At 31.5% G+C, this 22452-nt stretch overlaps 3 protein-coding genes and 1 non-coding gene across 4 annotated transcripts; 3 read left to right on the top strand and 1 right to left on the bottom strand.

Moving 5' to 3' along the window:
* The first annotated feature begins 6510 nt into the window (after positions 1 to 6510).
* Positions 6511 to 11043, top strand: LOC107031393 (probable histone H2A variant 1). Its single transcript, XM_015232739.2, has 3 exons — positions 6511 to 6659; positions 7171 to 7293; positions 10507 to 11043. The coding sequence occupies exons 2-3, from the start codon at positions 7171 to 7173 to the stop codon at positions 10801 to 10803; spliced, it is 420 nt and encodes a 139-aa protein (XP_015088225.1). The 5' UTR covers positions 6511 to 6659; the 3' UTR covers positions 10804 to 11043.
* Positions 9770 to 9965, top strand: LOC114074131. Its single transcript, XR_003574613.1, has one exon. It is a non-coding gene; the product is annotated as a U2 spliceosomal RNA (small nuclear RNA).
* A 1142-nt stretch (positions 11044 to 12185) lies between the features above and the next one.
* LOC107030862 (beta-carotene isomerase D27, chloroplastic) lies at positions 12186 to 18264 on the top strand. Its single transcript, XM_015232090.2, has 7 exons — positions 12186 to 12415; positions 12904 to 13043; positions 15547 to 15639; positions 16287 to 16348; positions 16722 to 16828; positions 17789 to 17881; positions 17971 to 18264. Exons 1-7 carry the CDS (start codon positions 12187 to 12189, stop codon positions 18042 to 18044), a joined length of 798 nt encoding a protein of 265 aa, XP_015087576.1. The 5' UTR covers position 12186; the 3' UTR covers positions 18045 to 18264.
* Positions 18265 to 18593: 329 nt separating this feature from the next.
* Positions 18594 to 22185, bottom strand: LOC107030805 (ammonium transporter 3 member 1-like). The gene is made up of 4 exons (XM_015232053.2): positions 21655 to 22185; positions 20596 to 21071; positions 19903 to 20188; positions 18594 to 19262 (listed from the first exon to the last, which is right to left on the bottom strand). Exons 1-4 carry the CDS (start codon positions 21776 to 21778, stop codon positions 18721 to 18723), a joined length of 1428 nt encoding a protein of 475 aa, XP_015087539.1. The 5' UTR covers positions 21779 to 22185; the 3' UTR covers positions 18594 to 18720.
* Positions 22186 to 22452: the final 267 nt, after the last annotated feature.

Genomic DNA, 22452 nt, shown 5'->3' with positions numbered 1-22452 from the left:
TAAAAGTACTTCCCTGCCCAAGTCTCTTTTGTCTTTCTCTCTTTCTCGTTTCATACAAATTCAAATTGTATATACCTTCTCTCTTTCTCGTTTTATACAATTCGATTCAATTGTATATTCCCTGCCCAAGTCTCTTTTGCCTTTCTCACTTTCTCGTTTTATATAAATTCAAATTGTATATAATCGTCCTATACACTTATAGTTATACAATTCGTTTTATATACTTCGTTTTATACACTTCATTTTATACAATTCTCTGCCCAAGTCTCTTTTTCTTTCTCGTTTTATACACTTCGTTTTATACAGTTCACTTCAATTATATTTGAATAGCGAATTATACATATATATGTTTGCTATGGAGCGCAATTATGCAAACTTTGCTATCATACAAATATGAAATTTATGTTTGCTATATGTGAAAGTTGCCCAAATAATAACTTATAACCTATTATCATAAAAAAAAAAAGGAAAAATAACTTAAATACACAACTATAATTTTTATATTCTCTAATTTTCCCTACCTTTTTTAAATATTACATAAATTCCCTTTTTTTTATTTTAGTGTAAGTTTTTAGATACATTACATTCTCTCTCCTATAATACACATTTACCCATTTTAATGGCTATTTTTTCTCCATTAAAACACTCAACCTCTTAAATCAGTTTTTGAATTTTAAATTTTATCCATTTAAACACTCAACCTTTTAATCAGCTTTTGATTTTGAATTATTAAATTTAATTAATTTTAAATAAAACACCTAGTTAGCTCATTAACACCATTCCCTTGGCTGTCACCAAATGTACCAATAAGAAGATTAACAGTGAATATGTTTCCCTGAATACCAGTGCGTTCCAGAGCCGGTTCGGAAGAGAAGATTTGGAGAGGATGAGAAGGATACGGTTGTAAGTGAAGCAGTCATGGCGGAATTTAGGGATTTCAGAGGGGCAAAATCGGAAGAAGCAAAGAGCAAGGTGAGAAAAGAAGCTGCAACCATTGTTGTTGAAATTAATAAAAATTTTAGTAAAGGAATCCCATATGTATCAAGAATTTTTGAAAATTGTTATCATGTATCAGACAATAAGTTTAATACATAAGTACTCAGTGTGTTATAGTGTGTTAGTTGATGCATTGATACATGAATTAGATGTTTATCATATGATTTTCTATGTATCAAGAGTTTTTGAAAATTGTTATCATGTATCAGTCAATAAGTTTAATAACTACGCCATCAAGTGTGTTTGCTGATACATATCGACTCAGTGTATTATAGTGTTTAGACGATGCATTGATACATGAATTTGATGTGTATCATATGATTTTCTATGTATTACGAGTTTTTGAAAATTGTTATCATGTATCGGTCAATAAGTTTAATAACTGGATGTTCATAAAAATGTCTTCAAACTAGATGATATAATCTTGAATTTTTCAAAATTTGAAATTATTATCAAATTACGTGCTGAATTAATGCTTATTAATGAACTGTTACCGTAATTTAAGCTAATTTAGATAACAAATTTAAATGTTAAGTTTTTTCCCCCTTTTAATCTTAACAGTTTTAAGTTACTGTGTATCATTTACCATGTATCACAACATACTAATGTATCATGTCACAACAATTTTAAGGGATTATTATTTGATAAATATATATTATATAATTCGATTTATATATAATTACAAGATTACTTTTCTCGCTCGTCTTTCTCAGAACCTATCCTCAATTTTACTTATCTCTCTCATCCCTTTAACATATAGTCAAAAATCGTAATTAACAAATTATATTTATAAAATCTAATCTTTGATTAACCCTTTTATTAACGTTAATAATCTGAAGTTTTATCTTTTTCATAAAAATAAAATAATATGATACCGTCAATAAGTTAATGATGATATCCAAATGATTTATATTTATGTTTTTCTTTTCATAAATTGAAACTAATTAGGGGTATTAGTTAAATATACAAAATTATGTACTTATTGTGTATATTATATACTATACAAAAAGTATATTCATACTCAATATATAAAATATCATAGATAAATTACATAAATGGGGCATAAAAATTCAAAGTAATTATAAGTCGTGAAACTTACGTAAATATATTATAATAAAAATGTATTTATCATTTATAACAATAACATTTTTTTTCGTTTGATCACTTTTAATTTATTTATAATACAAGTTTAATACATATTACAAAGAATAATTTATTATTCTCATATAATACAAGTTTTAATGATGAATAATACATTTATCACACATTTGAATACACTTATAATACAATTTGTCAAATTTTTACCAAACAAACATTATGTATTTCAAAAAACAATTATAATTCATATATATTTAATTATCTATCTTTCTCATAACACTTGACTAAATAATTGGTTGATTTCTCAACCGTCACTCAAATTATAGTTATTATTATCTCCGAAAATCAACTTTTTACTTTATTTTTTAATAAAAAAGGACGACTTTCATATATATATATATTACCGTGCACTTCATTAACCAAAACTTCACCTAGCCAAGTTGGTTGGAGCTCCTACTATTGTCCACCACGTCACTTTCATAAAATACATTGCTTGACTTAGTTGGTTTTGCAAGAGAATATTTTTTTTCCTTGATCTCAAAGCAATTCAGATTCTTTTTGTTAATCATTTAGTTTAACGATTCGATTAATTCTAATTCATGTTAAGTAGATTCATTCATGAGTTAAAACGCTTCTTATGATTAAGTTTTAAAATTTTGATGCTTCGACTTCAAATCTAATATTCGGATTCTATATTTGTACTATATTCCAATAAAACGGTAGACAAGGTAGTTTGTTTCTTATATTAACAACAAACATGTTTTTCATCAAAACCTTTAAAATTTGCTTATTTTAAAAAAATTATTTTTTCACTTACTTTTCCTTATTTTCCACTTCACTTTTTTCGTGATTGTTAGGTCACTCCTTTTGTTAAGAGTTCCCATTAGGTCTCAATTTCCTCACGAATTGGTGTAAGGAAATAAATGTAATGGAACCTAGAAGGTTTGGTGATAGTTTAGAGTTTTACAAAATATATGGCCTTAGAAGTTTGAAAGATTTTATAGGTTTAGCTTTAAAAGCAATAGTTTACGATAAATGTAGTCATAGTCATGTTTTATTTATATATAAAAAGAAAATCATAGAATATGTATTTTTATTTATACAACATGATACACTCAAAAAGTTAAATATATTTAATATATACATGAGCTATATATTGATTATACATTATGATACACTGGAAAAGTTGAATATAGCTTAATTATATAAGAAGTGTATATACACTGAGTCACTAATAATTAAATCCCGACCAGGAGCGGCTCAAGTGTATTAGTGGCCTAAAACAAAAATCAAACGGGGCCTTAAACCTAAATTTTTAATAACTTTATATAATTTATATCTTCAAATATTTTACCTCATATAACCATTCTTATTTTAAATTATTTTTCATAAGATATAGTACTCAAAATATGTAAAAAAAATTCTAATAATCCCTTCATTTTTCATGAAATGTTTATTTTTTCTACAAATAGTATTCAATATTTTGTTAAAAAATAATAAGGGATAATTGTATAGAATGACAAACTAATATTATAAAATAAAATATAGTAGCTGCCGTTTGATTTATTTGTGTTTCATAGCAAACTGTTTTGCTAGTCCCTCTCTCCCTCATATTCTCGCTCGTCACTCTCCCTCTCTCGCTTTATACAATAAAATTTTATAAAATTGTGTTTCTAATTGTATAAAGCGAGAGAAATTGTATATACAGATACAAATACATATATCTCTATCTTATACAATTCTTGTCACGGACCTAATGATTCTGACAAGACTCCGTGCGGCACTTAACGGTTTACTCACGATTCTTTCACGATCTCATAAACTCAAGTAAGCCTTTTACTACTCGGAACGCTAAGAGAATAAGAAGAAAGACAAAGACAAAATTTTGGAAAAGAGGACTTGTATCTTATTAGTCAATTGATGGATGATTTATAAATACAATGACCCTCCTTTTTATACTACTCCTAAGCCTAAGAGTAAATAAATGCTGCTATACAAGTCCCTAAGTACATGCACTCAATACATGTTCTACATTCCTAGAATATGTCTCTAGCTCTTCCAAAAGGCTCCTAGATACAATAAAAGTACTTCCCTGCCCAAGACTCTTTTGTCTTTCTCTCTTTCTCGTTTCATACAAATTCAAATTGTATATAACTTTTCTCTTTCTCGTTTTATACAATTCGATTCAATTGTATATTCTCTGCCCAAGTCTCTTTTGCCTTTCTCACTTTCTCGTTTTATATAAATTCAATTCAAATTGTATATAATCGTCCTATACACTTATAATTGTATAATTCATTTTGTATACTTCATTTTATACACTTCATTTTATACAATTCTCTGCCCAAGTTTCTTCTCTTTGTCGTTTTATACACTTCGTTTTATACAATTCGCTTTAATTGTATTTGAATAGCGAATTATACATATATATGTTTGTTATGGAGCGCAATTATGCAAACTTTGTTATAGCATACAAATATGAATTTTATGTTTGCTATATGTGAAAGTCGCCCAAATAATAACTTATAACCTATTATTATAAAAAAAAAGAGGCCCCTTAAATTTAGGCCTAAGGCACATGTCTTTTTTTTTTCAACATTGTCGAGTCACCCCTGATCACCCTCTAAACGGTCTCAAATTTTAAATATGAAATCGTCTCAAAATTTTAAATATTTTCAATATAATCAGTACAAAAGGATTCACGTTAGAGAAAAAGAAAAAAAAAAAACAGATAACAATTCTTTGTGGTGAGCACACCATAGGATACATCAAGTTATCAATATAAACACTAATGAGCAGAAAGCTCGACCAAGGAAAATAAATCCAAATGGAAAAATTCTTAGAGTATACACATCTTTTATATGCAGTAACTCAAGATTAGTATACTGCTTATATGATGTATAGTTTTGTATATTAGGTGTATAAATATTATTAAATATTATTTTATATATATATATATATATATATATATATATATTGGTTTCTATCTAGTGTTCGAAATCCATATTGAAGCTCCATCTAAATTTGAATCGCGCATTGTAGGGCCCATTCAGGAGTAACGCTACCAACAAGATTTTCTCCACGCTCAAACCCGAGACATCTAATTAAGGGTGAAACACTCCCACTAGCGCACCACAACTCATGTTGAGAAAAATATCATTAGCTATGCAGTGTAAAAAAAAAAAAGTATGACCATATGGTGCAATGTGCTATGCTGGATATATTTCGTTTGTTTTTTTAGAAAAAACAGTTGTCTCCAATTATATCGTTTACTCACTTTTACTTGTCCGAATGCTAAAAATATGTTAACTCTATCTTACTCATCACTTTTAGAATATCAACAGGAAAATAATTTCTTTCTTCACATTTTATTCTTAATATTATTAATAAATTACTTGAATTATTTTGCAAGAAATACTATTAAACAATAATTAATATGAATATTGTGATAGATTAATCGTATTATCATATTATTTTTAAAAACGTGCAAATTTCAAATTAAACGTAAGAAGTATTTGTGATTGTAGAAGTTCAAGACACAATGTTCAATTCTTTTTCATTTTACACTTGATTATGATATTTAAGACATTAATAGGAACAGAATAATAATAACTCCTCATAAGTAATATATTAATTAAGAAACATATAAAAAAAAAGGCGATACATGATTTAATATGGGAGAGAGTTTATTTGATATTTGTATTGTGATATTGTTAACCAATCGATATCATATCATTCAATCTTTTCTTTTGTTTTCTGATGTTTTACGTTTTTCTTATCACCAAGAAATATATATACACATATATATTAGTTAGGTAATTCACATCAAATTTCAAGTAAAATATATTTAGATATATATTTTTTGTTATCAAATACATTAAAATAGTCTATGTATCTTAGAATACATGTGAACCACACTACATACATGTTTCTAATGTGATTTTATGTATCTACGATACCAAATACGAGAGAAAAGAGAGTTACGAACGAGATTTATCTATGTATCCCAGATATATGGGAATCCATCACACTTAATTCTGACCCCATGTATTCCGAAATACATATGATTAAAATTAGGTATAATTTATTTTTATATACATTATATTCAAGACGATTTGTATGTATCTGAGATTAATAACAAATTTCGCTCTCCTTCTTCACTTCTCTCCCATCTCGCTCACCACTCTCATAAATATCTAGTATTCCAGATAAATATAAATCTCACTTGCTCTATTCCATCTCGCCCACCTCTCTCTTGGGCTTAAAATGGGGTTTATTTATAGAAGGTTTGGGTTGGGCCAAACCCCAAATAAAATGGAGGGCAATGAAAATTTTGAAACCCAAAAAGTCTAAAAAATTTCAGAAATTCCCACCCAAAAGGAAATTGTAGGCGGCAAATAGACGTAACATTCAAAACAAAACCCAAAATTACAATAAAATGTGGCACTAAAAATAAACATAATATTACAGATCTGACCACTCTTCTCTTTTTATTATCTTCTTCTCTAAAGAAAAAATTATCCTTTGCTCTCTCCTCTCTCTCTGCTTAGCCCAAAAGTTCAAAGGTATGTTCTCTTTCTTCTTCTTCTTCTCTCTTTAGTTACCCAGTTTGCTTGTTAGTTGCTGAATGAGATTTGGTTAAAAACCCTAATTTTTTCTTTGGGTAACTTTTTGTTTTCGTTTTTCGTTGTGGGGTTCTCTTTAATTACTAGTTTACTTGTTGGTGAATGAGATTTGGGTAAAATCCCTAATTTTTTCTTTGGGTATTTTCTTGATTTCGTTGTTCATTGTGGGGTTTTCGTATTTTTTTTCTTCTAGGGGTGTTTCCTTTTTGAATTGTTTGTAAAACCCTTCTTCGGTGTTTGGATTTTAGTATTTTTGTGCTGGGTTTTGTTAGAATTAGTGGTATATGGAAGATCTGAGTTTAATTAGTTGATTTTACGGGGAAAACTCAGATCTTTATACTTTACTTCATCTTGGGTTTATCGTTGACGCAAATTCTGGGTTTATACTATTCAAGATTGAAGAAAATAGGTATCACGAATACTGACCTTTTGTTTTTTGTTTTTTTATAAGATGGCGGGGAAAGGTGGTAAAGGATTGCTAGCAGGAAAGACAACAGCTGCTGCTGCTGCAGCAGCCAACAAGGAGAAAGACAAGAAAAGGCCAGTTTCTAGGTCATCTCGAGCAGGTCTTCAGGTAATGTGAATTTTTTTTTCAATTACTGGAGAAAGGCAGCAAGTCAATGTCTTTTGCACTAAAGATTTAGGTTTGGTTGTGACAGTTTTTCTGTTGAAGGGTTTTAGAGAATCTGGTTGAGAATTGCTTTCCCTGTTCATACTGTGGTTGCTTGTTCTGTTTCATTAGGTTTGTGGATGTGTTTCTTTTGTTTCTTAGTTGACTTTGAGAATATAATTTGACAGGTCAAAGACTATTAGCTCTTTATTCAGGTACATACAGGTGTGTGTCTTATACAAACCATAATGCGAGCAATAATAGCACAAGTTTGACAATGATAAATGCCATTGATGTGATTTGTAAAGTTCCAGTCTGCTAATCGTCTTTTGCAATGTAATTTGCCCGTGTCTCAATTTCTTTATAAGGCTAAATAACACATGGAACTTTTGTGGATATGAGGACGCGTAGGTGCATGTGTGGGCATACTAGGTGAGACAAGATTAAGAATGAAGATATTTGGGACACATTAGGAGTGACCTTTGTGATGGACAAGATGTGAGAGGTGAGATTGAGATTGTCTGGACATGTGAAGAAGAAACGTGCATACACCTTGTTACATGGGTGGGTTTAATTAGGGGTACAGTTAGATTGGGTAAGTATTGGGGAGATGTGACTCGGCAGGGCATGACACAATTTTAGCTTGATGAGGACATGGACCTTACATAGGAGGATACATAGGTATCTAGTTAGGGTAGATAGTTAAGATAGTTGACGGTTGTCTTTCCTCCTTACAGGGAGGGGCTTTGTGGTTAGATAGTACTATATTTATTTGCATAATTTCTTGTTCTTTAATTACTGCTACTACATGTTTCTTGGTGCTTGGTCATTACATTATTTTGCTTTGTACTGTTTGTTACACTTGTTTATTTGTTATGCGTTGTTCTATCTCTATATTGTCCTTTTCAAACTGTCATGTTATGTGTTGCTTAAGCCTAGGGTCTTTCAGAAACATTCCATGTCTCCATAGGTGTAAAGTTTTTTGTACACTACCCTTCCCAAACTCCTCATGCGACAATACTATGGTATGTTTTTTGTTGAAGGTGTAATTTACATTGTTGATATATGACTAAAATCTCTTTAGTTTTGGCATGACACCCATCTTGAGTGCAAATTTTAGAATGAACATGCTACAATATCATGATGATGTACATAGAATGTTGTCTCATTCACGTGACATTCAATTTGCATAAATGATAGTGAGGGTACATATTTTGCACCTAAATTGTAGTGTAAAACATGCTTTTACCGTACCTTCCCCAGACTACTTATATGATTACATTGGATATTTTGTTGTGAAATTGTCCAGGAAAGTCACTTGCACAGTAAAACACCTTAACTTTGGAGGTGGCCTCTTTGCGATTGCCCCTTGTTTGTCTTTTTAAAGCTCAGCTGTGAAGTGCACACTCCACACTAGCTTCTACCTCAGAAAATCCTTATAATTTCTATGAAATCTGTGTCCTATCTTTTTCTCTCTTGTGCTCACAAGAAATAATGGAAATTTGTATCACCAACCCACATTGCTTCTCTGACTTCACCTTGCTAAATAATCTCATACTCAGTCTGATTGGTTCTTGGCAATACCAATTCAACCACATAATTTAATCTGGGTCCTTCTCTCATCAGTTCTACTTTTTTCTTTGGTAAAAACAACTGCAAGTTATTCTTATTATTAACCTTCATGTACCACCATAAGTTTTTGATCCACAAATAAACAATTCAATCCCAAGAATAGTTCAACTACACCCATCCAGGAACGTTTTTGGTTTCTTCTTCATTGACTTTGGTTGAATTGTTATTCATGTTCCTATATTACCCATGTTTAGCATTTCAATACTCTCCCAAACTTTTCCAGGCAACTTCATTTTGCAGTTCAACACACCTAAGAAATAAAAAATGTTCAACTTGAGTAAGATGATGTTTTCATACATGTATTGCATAATGCAAGAAATATCACATTGCTATGATGATTCTGTTCACAATTGGTGCTCCTTTTGCTATCTGGAAGTAGTGAGTTTTTCTACTTGGGTTTCAGATCTGAGAGTGGGCAGAGGCTGTTGGGTTTCGTTGCATTATTTGTTGCAGTGATGGGGTGGTGGCAGATTTGAAATGGTTGTAGGTTCTGGTGGGATGAAAGTAACGTGTACGAGGAATAGGAGGTGAGGGAAGTGGAGGCAGTGACATGGTGGCACTGACTATGTTGTCTGGAAAGAGAGGATTGAGGAGAAGAATAAAATAAAAAAAAACAGGGGAGAGAATTAAAAAAATTGAAGGAGAAGAGCCCATAAAAAAGAATGAAGTTTTATTAGTTATATATCATCCTGTTTAACGATAACACTTCAATAATTAATTACATTTTCGAGTGTGTAAAGTGACTGAGAGCTAATGTGTAGACAGCTGAAAGCTGCTACATAAACAGATGCCCTTAACTTGTTAAAGAATACCTTTCTTGGCCGTTTGGCTAAGATCAAGTGAAGCATCTCTTCTTATCAGTTTAATATCTGATATGTGGACCATTGGTTCACATGATATTATCTCTATTTTTTTTCGAGGGGAAAGGTCCATCAGGATAGCCTGCTATCCGGGCCTTCGTGCGTTGCCTAGGTGTTCTACAGCCCAGGCCTGGTGCACCCCACCAATTCAAGTGATTTATATTTCTCATGGATATTAAAGGCAACATCTCTCCACCTAAACATATAAAATCCCAGCAATCTTTGTTATAATTCCAAGCAAATTAAGTTGGAATAGATCAATATTTAGTAATTAAAATAATTTGCTTGTAGCATCAATCCATTATTGGATATTAATTTGTGTTGCAAGAACGAAAGATGTGTAGTTTGAGAAATTAGTAATGAAAAAGCACAAACTGATATCTTCACAAAGTTGAGTGTGTAAAGTGACTTACTGGACAAGTTTAGGGTTCAAAATATGTATTTTCCCAAGTGGTAATATTAAATGTGGATCTCTTGCTCTAGTGACGTCTTTCCGCCCAAGGTTATGATTGTATATGTCATCCTGAATGAGTTTCTTACTTGAACATTTTTGTTGTCGTTGCATTTACCACAATGAAAAGAAGTCCTTTATGATTATTGGTGATATTATTAGTAGTATATTTACCCCAAACAATGTTAAATAATGCTTGATATGATTTTTTTGGACATGTTTTGGGGATCATAGTTTCCAGTGGGTAGAATTCACCGTCAACTCAAGTCCAGAACCGCAGCCCATGGACGAGTTGGAGCCACAGCAGCTGTTTACTCTGCTGCTATTCTGGAATACCTGACAGCAGAGGTTCTTGAATTGGCTGGCAATGCAAGCAAGGATCTGAAGGTGAAGAGGATCACACCCAGGCATCTGCAGCTGGCCATTCGTGGAGATGAGGAACTTGACACCCTTATTAAAGGGACCATTGCTGGTGGCGGTGTCATCCCTCACATTCACAAATCACTCATAAACAAAACCACCAAGGAGTGAAATATGGTCATATGCTTTTTAACTTTGTTGTCTCTTGACTTAAATGACAGTTTGGTGTTAGCATGTTTTCTCTGTTATCTGGTTTGATATTAGTAGTCCTGTATTTTGATTTAGGAACAATTTCAGCTTCTCAGTCATGTTTGTTCTAGTTAAAACTTGTAGGGATGTAGTGGACAATGGAAATGTTAATTTGACATTTATATCGTGTTGCTATGCAGTCAATTGTCCTGTTTCTGTTGATGCTTATTGTATGTTCATGGGTTGTTTAGAAGATTGTAGATCCTCCTAACAGACATCAAGTGCTCATGATGTAGAATTTCACAAGAAGAAAACGTTGAGCATCTTCTTTGTACATGCAAACTATGCTCAACAGATTTGAAGTATAGCCAACTTTGGTTCACCAAATCAAGGTTCATTTGTGTAGTCATTGTTGACTCGTACAAGGATATAGAGCAGCTAGTTGATCCGTAACTACTATTTCTAGTATTGTGTACAACTAGTTCAAATTGAAATTGCATCGTACAGATCATGAGAAGTGATACTGATAAAGTGAATTAAAACTTTTATCAACCTTATTAATAAAGCTCAACTCTAGTGTCAAAGTGTGGCTTTGCATTTGGACATCACTATTTATCATGATTCGATGAAAAACTTGTATCGATGAAAATTGAATCTAGTCTTAAGATATTATATCTTATTTAAAAATTCACAGCTTTTTCTTATAAAGGAAGATAACAACTTATTTGATATAAACACGTGTTGTTTAGATTATATTTTATTTGATGTGATATTCAAATTACATCCTTTCTCCCAATCGAAAAAATAATCCTTTCATCGTTTGATCAACTGCTGGTCGACACAAGATAAGTGGAATATATTGTATTAAATATTATGTCTTCCACTCAAAGAAAAAAGAAAAAATATGAATAGAAGAAGAGACTCTCTCAAAGAAAAAATTGCAAAGGGCATTTTCTTGCCGACTTCTTCTTTATCATTTTTTTAAAAAAAATTTATTCCAAAGAAAAAGTAAGTTAAGAACTTAAATAGGATGCATCGAACTTAATTAATTAATTAATTAAGGTACTTATAAACTAATTATATATTAGTTACTTAGTTTCATGATGTAATCATCTTATTATATTAATTTAATATTTCTAATTGACCACTTAAGGTATCAAGATTTAGACTTTGCTTAATATACTCTTTCATTCTCTTTTGTTTGTTTTCTACAATGGTATGTATATGTGCACTACTTAGTTAATTACTTCTCCCCTCATAATTAATGATAATATAAATAAATATGTCCACAATTAGTATTAGAGTCTATATATTATTTCTTCTTTTAATCCTCTTTCATATATAATTATTCTCTTTCTCTCACATATGGAGGCAAATCTTGTTCTATCTTACCAAAGCTTTTCAAAAGTTTCCATGAGAGATATAAAGATCAATACATATTATAAGTACAATAAATTAGCATATCCATCAACATGTTGTGTGTTAACAAAGCCACCACACAATAATCATAGTAGTAATGGTCATGTTTATAAAGATAATTGGTTTGATCATCTTGCTATTAATCATCTCTCTCAAAGTATACAAGCTACCACAGGTATATATTTTAGGTTTCAATTAATTTGTCGTGCTCGATCTCCATTTTAGCGTGTTTAAAAAAATGCCTGTTTCCTTTTCTTTCTGCAATTTTTTTATTCTCAACTTTATATGCGACATGTTTAAGATCACAGTCAGATTATAAAATATTTTAATTCATTATAAATATTTTTAATTTAAAATTGCATGACTCAAAAATTCTCTTTTTATTTTAAATTTCATCATATCAAACCAAAACCAAAAATAAATATATTTAATTATCTATCTTTCTCATCACACTTGACTAAATAATTGGTTGATTTCTCAACCATCACTCAAATTATAGTTATTATCATCTCAGAAAATTAATTTTTATTAAATAAAAAATAACGACTTTCTGAAATAATAAAAATTAACGAGTCGAGCGACCATTCAATAAATCGACTCGAATTAAATGGTACCAATTCAATAATCTTTCTCTTATTTCTTTGTTTATAATATTAATTTTAGGATTAAGAAACAAGAAGAGTGGATATGAAGGTTTTGTGGAGGCTGCAAGGGTTGTGTATGTGAACTTTAATTCAACACATCAAGCAAATCTTGTTATTGAATCTCTTCAAAGGGCATTCCCTAAGCCTATTCTTTCACTGGCAAGTTCAACTTCATATCTTCTAACTTTTTTTTTTTATCTTCAAATAATATCTGATTTCATTGCATACTCCGATTACCTGTAACAACATGTTAAAATATTAACTTATTATAATGTTAATACATGTTAAAAGAAATATGTTTTACTCGTTGTCTTTTATCTTAATTTAACGTGTTGAATCCCCTTAATAGAAAAATGTGTTAGCTAAAAGAAAATTAAATTATTGTTCACAGATTTTTTCTGAACTATCACAAATTCATATTAAATTTATCAGACGTTCACAGAACTATCCCTAAATTATCATTAACTTATATTAAAATATCATCTAGAGCATTAATATAACATTTTACGTGTGAACACAGACGCCAAAAAGCTCCTTAAAGAAGTTCCACGTGGAAATAAAAATTGGGTGATCAATCGTTAATATTATTCTGTTGTGAATTTCATATCTAAACTAAATATTTATCGACCTTTTATGATAAGTGAATTCATTTTTAAGCCTCTTCTCATCTTTTATCCCATACATTTTTATCATAGATTCAATTGAGGCAATTTTTAATCTAAGTGGAGCTAATACTTAATAGTCAAGAAGGTAACAACAACAAATATTATAACATGAACACGTAAATAATGAACTATATTACGTAAATAAAATTAAAATAATTTCTCCCCTAAATATATATAAAAACTTATGAATCTCCTTATAATAGTAAAATTAATTCAGAAATTATTTAAATTCATTAATTCAAATATATTAAATCTCCTTATTAAAATTTCCGCCTAGCCTCGATAGGGCGGACGATAGCATGCACGTCAATATTTAGGAAGTAGAATAAAACTTTGGTTTTGTCATCCTTTCTTGTTAATAACTTCTAATAATATTCAATTGCACTTCCAACTATAAGTTAAACCCCCTTTCATATAAGTATATACTAAATTATTATTTTATGGGAAAAATAATAAATATATCCTGAACTATCATAAATGGAATGTAGATATCCTCCGTCATATTTTTGGGATACTGGTGTTTCTGTCGTTCAAAAACTAGAGCATATATACCATCACCGTAATGGAAGACTAAATAATGACACGTGACACAATCTTATTCGTCGATCTAATATTTAATAAATATCGGTCGGTGGATAAGATTATGACACGCGTATGTCTGTTAGTATAAATATGTTCTAGTTTTTAGACGATAGAAACACCAATATCCCAAAAATATAACGGAAGTTATCGATATACCATCTTTGATAGTTCGGAGATATATTTACATTTTTTCCTTGTTTATATTATTAAAAGGCAAGCTTTGCATAATGGTCCGTCTATATTTAAATACAAAACGTACAAATTGAATTATTATGTTGAACGATAAAGACAGAAAGAGCATATAACGCAAGTTGCTTTATCTCCAACAATTCAGTAATTATTATATACTTATATGTATAATATATACATTTCTAATATTGATGACTAGGGATGACATGTTGGTGATGCTTAAAAATAATCCAGGTGTAATCTTTTGAAAGATCATTAATAATATGTGTGTGATGTTTACTTAAAATATTATATTTCTATAGAAGGTATTTTAATATAAGTTTATAATAGTTAAGGAAGATTTTGTAGACATTCAATAATTTTAATACGAGTTCACGATAGTTCAATATGTGATCATAGATGTCATAATATTTTTGTATATATAGTTATAAGTTTTTTGAAATATTTTGTTTTAAACATGTCCTAATGTTTGTGCGGACTATAAATACTTATCACTAAAGAAAAGGGTGAAGGCATAGCTATGAATGAAATTCTAGAGACACATCTTAAGTAAATTAAGGTCCTATTATCAGTGGCGGAGACAGGAATTTGTTAAAGGGTTTCCAGAAATAGCAGCTTGTTATGTTAAGGGTGTCTAAAATATGTTATTTAATCATTTCCAATATCATTTTATTTGTATATATGCTATTTTTTATGAAGGGTGTCCAACCACTATGTGGTTATGCCACTTCCTATTACCTCCTTAACTCATTTTATATATAATATTGTATACCTTTTGACTTATGTGACACATCCCGTACTCCACATATTTGAGGTGCGTGAGATATAATTGGATGCCACGTAAGTCAAAAAGGTGTATAAAATTACAAAAAAATGAATTCAGAGGATAAAAGGACCTTAGTTTAGTAAAGGTGCGGCTATGAGATTTGGATTATAATTTAGGGAGGTACTTCTACCTTCCCATAAAGAAAGAAAAAAAACAAAAATTCCCTCCTAAACTTGTCACGAAAATTCAGTGACACACTTATACAATTGTGACGACCTAGAATTACGTAAAAGTGAATTTATTTCAATCCTAACGCACATACAATCAGTCACATAATAAAAAAATATTCCATACTCACCCCACATCATCATCATTTCACTGCCACATCAATAATATATAATATAGTTATCAGATTTCCTTTTTAACTTCTTCGTATGATTTCTCCTTGATATTCTAACAGGTAAAAATGTTATTACCGGAATCTAAGTGGGCGAGGGAGTATTGTGCTATTTTCACCACTATCTTCTTTCCTTGGCTAGTTGGACCTTGTGAGGTATTTCTTTTCGAATATTAATATTATTACACAAATTGATCTACATGTCACTATAACAAAAATAATTTTTAGTGGCATTAAATATTGATATTAATAAAGAGTGTTAAATTTTTTATCAGTATTAGTTAAGTGTCATTAGAATAAATATCGCTAAAGGCTTTAGGGACATATACAAAAACTGACAATTGCCGTTAAAAATATATATTTAGCGCCAATTAAGAATTAATTTTCTCTAATGATCATTTTGGTTATAATGTGTAAGTCATATATAGTTTAATGAGTTAACGGATAATGGCTGGATGAATTTTTTCTTAAATAAAAACTGACATAAATGAGCAAAGTTTGGTGAACATATTTGAGCCTTTTCCCTTAACTAAGTAACAATTATTTTGAAATTTATTATTTTTAATAAGCATATTAACTTAAATGGACAGAGAGAATTATCCTTTTTAATAAGGATCTCAATTTTATTTTATTTATACATATAAAAACGTTACCAAAGTCCTTTGGTTCTTGCACCGTCCACACATAAATTGTATCATGTCATACATATTTATACATTCTTGATTTTTACATATGCAATGACATAACACTCAAAACAAATGGTAGTGACCAATATTTTTTAACAAATATTCTTATGCTTCTAGGTGAAAGAGTCTGAGTTTAACGGGAGAAAAGAAAACAATGTGGTCCACATTAAAAAATGCAGGTTAATTTTTTCGAAGCTTTATTTTTTTATTTGGTGTCTGATACTTACATTGAAGTTTAATTAAATTTAAATTCGTGTTGAAAAACCTCTCATTGGAGTAAATTAAAGGAGTGCTTGTCACTCCAGCACAACTCGTGTTTGGTTAATTTTTCGAAGCTCTATTAACAAAGAGAAAAGAACTTCAATTCATATATTGTCCAAAAACCTATCACATATTTTGTACAATGTTGACTACTCAGCTAAAAGTTCAAAGAACAAATTCTAGTGGAATTTTGCTTCTTTGAGATTGTGTATTGTCATCATGATGGCCAAGGACTAAGTATTTTAAAATTAATTCCCAAACCTTTTCCATTTTCACAATACACTTTTGTAGGTTTTTGGAGGAAACAAATTGTGTGGGAATGTGCACTAATCTTTGTAAGATGCCTTCTCAATTATTCATCAAGGATACATTAGGAATATCAGTGAATATGGTGCCAAGTAAGTATAAACTTATACCAAATACTAATACACACTACTCTAAAATTTCCATTATGTTGTTGTGCCTAATGCGTTGTTGTCTGTACGAACAAAGTCTCACATCGATAATTAAAAAAAATAAAATTGTTGAATATCTTTTGAAGAGTCTGAGACGAATATAACAACATATATATTTAATAATACTTTGCACTATAAGTTTGAAGATTTTACAAATCACTTCAATGGGAGGTCCCACCTTGATGCCACTAAAGGTGCAATATTGAAAAGGATCAATCATACTGCTATTGAAAAAACTTAGCATGTAGCATCATCACAATTGAAAAAAGTTAGCATGTAGCATCAAATTAAACAAAATTGTTAAAAATGGGTCGGATAGTTAAAAGGAGTTGATTTATGGGTCGGATTAAGTATTTATGAGTCCGAATATTTTCATATAAATGTCATGCGGTAAGGTCAAAATGACATGACAATTCAATGTGACATTTAAAGAAATGAAAAATGGGTTGGATATGTCCAACATGACAACTAACGCCCATAAGGGCATATTTGGACCAAAAGTTGGACGGCGAGGGCATGAGTGAACCAAACTTTAAACGGAGGGTATATCTAGACCTTTTCGAATAGTTTAGGGACATATCTAACCTTTTTCCCATGATTAAATGTCAACCTATCACAAACACTGATCTCCTACATTATTCGACCAGCAATATGAGCAAGTTCACATAGATATGATTTGAACCTCGTACTGTCGATCCCAACTTATTTGTGCTATTGAGATACATTTGTTGTTATGAATAATAGTGCTTCTTGATACTCTGTCCATTAAGTGATTTATTTTTCAATTTTTAGAAAAAATAATAGTTCATGCACTTCTTCTCTCCACATCCAATCATATAGTAAGAAAAAAAAGAGCAAATTCTACATATTAATAAAAATGATGTTGACACCTCTATTTTGCAGACTTTGATGATATGAGCTGTGAAATGATATTTGGGCAGGATCCTCCTCCACTAGATACAGATCCAGCATTTATGCAACCTTGCTACAAACTATGTAACTTTTTCATCTACCATAATTATTTCAGAAAAAACATATTATATTAGTCATGCCCGAGTATGTTACTTATGTTCTTCTTCATGCAGGCAAATTAAACAATAAACACCAAGCAGATTGCAACAGCCAAATCAAGAAAAAAGATCATCTGGAGATTTCATAACGCGCAGTGTTCATAATATCCTTTCGATTTATCATCATTTGAAAGATGAAAACACTCTTAACATTATGAGTATATAGGTCAAAAAGCATTGGTGATTTTGAAAGAGGTGTAAATTCACAGGAATTTATTTGCATAAATCTGATGCATAAGAATGCTAACAGATAAATTTCTAAATATTAATGTGAAAAAATTCATATTCAAATTGAAATAAACTTTCTGATACAACAACTATTAGTTGAACGACTATATGAGAAATCAACCACTACAAAATTATTTTATAAAACAATGCTTCAACATGTTGATGTGATTCCAACAATTTTCTCTCAACACTCAGATGTGGTTATATATTTATTAGTCTTATGAGTGATTTGTCTTGAAAAAAGCCTCTCCCGTCTCGTCCTTCTTGTCATAATCTGAGCTATAACCTCACAATCTGGCTATAAGAAGGCTGTTAAATATCCTTTTTAAGAGGTGTCCAGAGTTATTCAAAGACAGATAATATGAATCGAAGACAGTAATAACAAAACAAATTAAAAAGAACTGTCCAGAATGATATAATATAAGATGTAGTGTTGCTAAGACACCTTACAATAGTGAAAAGGGCTTGAGAATTATTAAACTTTTGACAAATATTTTATCATGTTGTAACAACAACAGCACCAGATTCAGTAAACAATTAAAGTCCATAGCCACTTTTAGACACCTGATGTTCTTCAATTTCATGAACAAACTGGAGTTTTGAGTTGTCGAATTTCTCCCCATCACCCCACAATGCATACGCCTCTTCTCCATGTACCGCGTTATCTCCCTCACTGACCTCTTCCTCTGTCATCCTCAAAGGAACCACTATCCTAATTAATAAGCAAATCACACTAGTGCTAACGACATTCCAAATGAAAACAAATCCGATACCTATCAATTGTACCCATAATTGCCTGAGCCCTGCATTGAACTTTCCACTTTGAATGCCATAAGCAAGGCCTATATACTTTGGCCAATCATCAACCATGTAGAAGATGCGACTCAGTCTTGGATTTGCCAATACACCTGCTAGAATCGCGCCTAAGGTACCAGCTACTGCGTGTGTGTGGAACACTGCCATGGTGTCATCTACTTGTTTAAGGAACCACATTTTTTTATGAAGGAACATCATACTGAACCATGGAATGCATCCGGACATTAACCCCATTAGTACTGCTGCCCAACCTTGCACCACCCCTGTTTCAGCGGCGGAGTCAGAATTTTCACTAAGTGGGTTCAAAATATAAAACATAAACACACGAAAAAGGCTACAAGGGTTCAACATCTACTATATATATAAGTAAAAAATACATAAACAAAAACTCAAACCTGGCCTCAACTTGCAAGTAAGCACTCTAACTTTGAAATAGTCACCTCAAGTTTGGTCTCAACTGACAACTAAACATTTCAACTGTTTCCACTATGCCTGACGCTGACATGACGCATAAATTTTGGAGGTGTCCAGATGATCGTTTTGTAAGTTGGAGTGTTCAGCTGACACAATGAAGACGAGTTGAATTGTCTAGATGTGTATACTCAAAGTTGGAGTGTTTACTTGCCAGTTGAGGCCAAGTTTGAGTGTTTTGTTATGTAGTATGACTCCAGAATATAAACAGTGAATGCATGTATATCCGCTATCTCAAGCTAGGACTAAATATATGTATACTGAAATAACTTAAGAACTTAAACAATAAGTACTCTATGTTTTACCAAGATGTGCAATCGTTGCGTTTAAAACCTAAATTCAACCCTCTTATAGGTGAGAGTTGAGGTTTTACTGCAAGAAAAACTAGCACTTTGGTAGATGTTACATTTCTTAAAGACTTATTTCAGTTACCTGCTGCAGGCGTAATGCAAACTAAGCCAGTGATCATCCCTTGGGTAGCACCAATGACGGAAGGCTTTTCATAGAAGAGAATGTCTAACATTAGCCAAGTTAGCAAGCTCATTGCAGCACAAACATGCGTGTTAAGGACGGCTAAGGATGCATCAAGGCTAGCTACATATGGATCACCGCCATTGAATCCTGTCCATCCCATCCATAGAATGCCAGCACCAGCCAACATTAACAATATGTTATTTGGTGGAAACCTCTCCCTGTCTCTAGGTGCCCTTGGTCCAACCTACATCGATTTTTAGTCATTAGAAATTGATGTTGCTTTTCGTAAAATAATTTTTGTAACAGAAAAATAACTCGTCTATGCATAGATAATATAGAAATCAAAATTCTGTTTCGACATGGTACAAGCAGCTGCCACAAGTCATGTAACCTTAGCCATGTCAGCAACTCGTCTAACATAACATTAACGTGAAACCATCTCTCGTCTAACGTGAGATGCTGACATGACTATACTTACATGACAAATTTATGCTTATGGCAACTTACTTTTTGTTTTCCAGGGGCTAATCTAGCATTCTTCAACGTTCTCATTTTCCGATGACATATAGGCATAATGTATAAGTTATTCTCCGGTTCAAAATTAACTTTACGACATAAGAGTAATAGGTACAAGAGTACTGAAATACATACCCAATAAGCAGCAGTGAAACCAGCAACACCAGAAGAGAGGTGAATAACAAAACCTCCCGAATAGTCAATAACTCCCATCCTGAACAGCCAACCTTGAGGGCACCAGATACTAAATGCACCTACTGTATATGAAAAAGTAAGCCAAAGAGGAACAAACAACATCCACGCGATGAAATTCATCCTCCCGAGCAGGGCACCAGCTATTAAAATCAAAGTGATCGCCGCGAATACAAACTGGAAATAGACCATTGAGGCATTTGGAAACTTGCCAACAAATGCTTGACTCGTTAGGAACTTTTGTTCCAATGCATCAAAATTTGTTTTTCCAAGAAATGGAACTAATGTGTCACCAAAGGCTAATTGGTATCCCCAACCAACCCAACAAACAAGAACTGCTGCAAAGGCGTAAAGGGCCATCAACGCCGAGTTGAGAGCCCATTTCTTCTTCACAATGCTACCATAAAGGATAACAAGACCTGCCATTGCAACATAATGTAATTAAGTAATCAAGAGTATGCTTCAGAGGCAGGGTCAGAATTTGAAGTTTATGAGTTCTGAACTTGCTGTTGAACGCATATTGGATTCACAATTAAATATTTATTCAGATTCAATGATTTTTCCATCTAAGCAAAAGCTACTAGATTCGTCCAAAACCCATACTTAGTAGTACTCCTTCCATTTCATTTTTCTTTGTTTTACTTTCTTTTTTAATCCGTTCTAAAAAAAATGCCCCTTTTTTTATTTTGATAACTCTTTACTTCTAGCTTTTTCACGTGATATGTTTAATAGGACATTTTGACACATTTCACATATCATTAATTTAAGATCATAAACTTTAAAACTCTTATTTTCTTTCTTAAATTTTTTGTCAAGTCAAAACAAAGACAAAAGAAACTGAAATGAATGGAGTACATATACTAGCTCCGCCCCTAGCTCTTTTTATAATAAGATGATCGCGTAATTCAACATGATATCAGAAATATTCAAGTGTCTTAATATGCATTAGCTTGATTGTTTTTTATGAGCCAAACACGTGAAAATATTGTATGAGGTACATACCTGGAACACTTTGAAGGCCAACGAGGGTGGCTGAAGTCAATTGCCAAGCATTATCAGCTTTGTTCATCCATTGGGGATTTGAATCATCTGGTTGATGATTTCTAGGCAAGTACAAGTATGCCATTCTTAATTATTACTACTAATTTTGTTGATTAAGTGATTGCAATTACAGAATATAATTTGTGGACGTGATTAATAACATACATTATATGAATCTTGATGGTTATTAGGCGGATAATTCAAGCACTAAAGTTAAAGAAAAAAGAGTAAATAATATTGTGAGAGGAATAAATTAAATCGATACTTCCTAATTGAATCAAGGAAATTCTTAGCTAACTGAGATGCAATTTATGACGTAAGTAATACTTTATTTTGATTGTTTATTGTTTCGGTAAGATAAAAAAAAGAGAAAATTGTATATAATAGCAAACTAATAACCTAAAATAAATGGAGTAGCTAGGGTTTGATTTAATTGTGCTCCATAGCAAACGTTTGCTAAAAATTGCCGACGCCTCTCTCTCAAATAATCTCGCTCGCCACTCTCCTCCAATCTCTCGCTCGCTTCCTCACTTTTTTATACAAACACAAGTGTATAAAAATCGTTTCTAATTGTATATAGCAGAGAAAATTGTATAAAAGACATATATTTTTGTTCCCCTCTCTCCCCTCTTCCAGATCTCGCTCGTCACTCTCCCAAATCTCGCTCGCCACCCTCGCCTTTCTCACTTATACAAACAGAAGCGAAATGTATAAATTGCGTTTCTGTTTGTATAAAACGTGAGAAAATTGTATATACAT

The sequence above is a fragment of the Solanum pennellii genome, chromosome 9, assembly GCF_001406875.1.
Source record: "Solanum pennellii chromosome 9, SPENNV200".
NCBI lineage: Eukaryota > Viridiplantae > Streptophyta > Magnoliopsida > Solanales > Solanaceae > Solanum > Solanum pennellii.
Note: the sequence above shows the minus strand (reverse complement) of the source record. Positions and strands in the feature narration are given on the sequence as shown.

Excerpts from the sequence above, each read along its gene's own strand:
- LOC107030805 (XM_015232053.2), bottom strand. The coding sequence starts at position 21,778 with ATGGCATACTTGTACTTGCCTAGAAATCATCAACCAGATGATTCAAAT. Across the intron at positions 20,189-20,595 it reads GTTTCACTGCTGCTTATTGG|GTTGGACCAAGGGCACCTAG; the intron begins GTATGTATTTCA and ends AAATCGATGTAG. Across the intron at positions 19,263-19,902 it reads TTGCATTACGCCTGCAGCAG|GGGTGGTGCAAGGTTGGGCA; the intron begins GTAACTGAAATA and ends CCGCTGAAACAG.
- LOC107030862 (XM_015232090.2), top strand. The coding sequence starts at position 12,187 with ATGGAGGCAAATCTTGTTCTATCTTACCAAAGCTTTTCAAAAGTTTCC. Across the intron at positions 16,829-17,788 it reads ATCAGTGAATATGGTGCCAA|ACTTTGATGATATGAGCTGT; the intron begins GTAAGTATAAAC and ends TCTATTTTGCAG. Across the intron at positions 17,882-17,970 it reads GCAACCTTGCTACAAACTAT|GCAAATTAAACAATAAACAC; the intron begins GTAACTTTTTCA and ends TTCTTCATGCAG.
- LOC107031393 (XM_015232739.2), top strand. The coding sequence starts at position 7,171 with ATGGCGGGGAAAGGTGGTAAAGGATTGCTAGCAGGAAAGACAACAGCT. Across the intron at positions 7,294-10,506 it reads CATCTCGAGCAGGTCTTCAG|TTTCCAGTGGGTAGAATTCA; the intron begins GTAATGTGAATT and ends TGGGGATCATAG.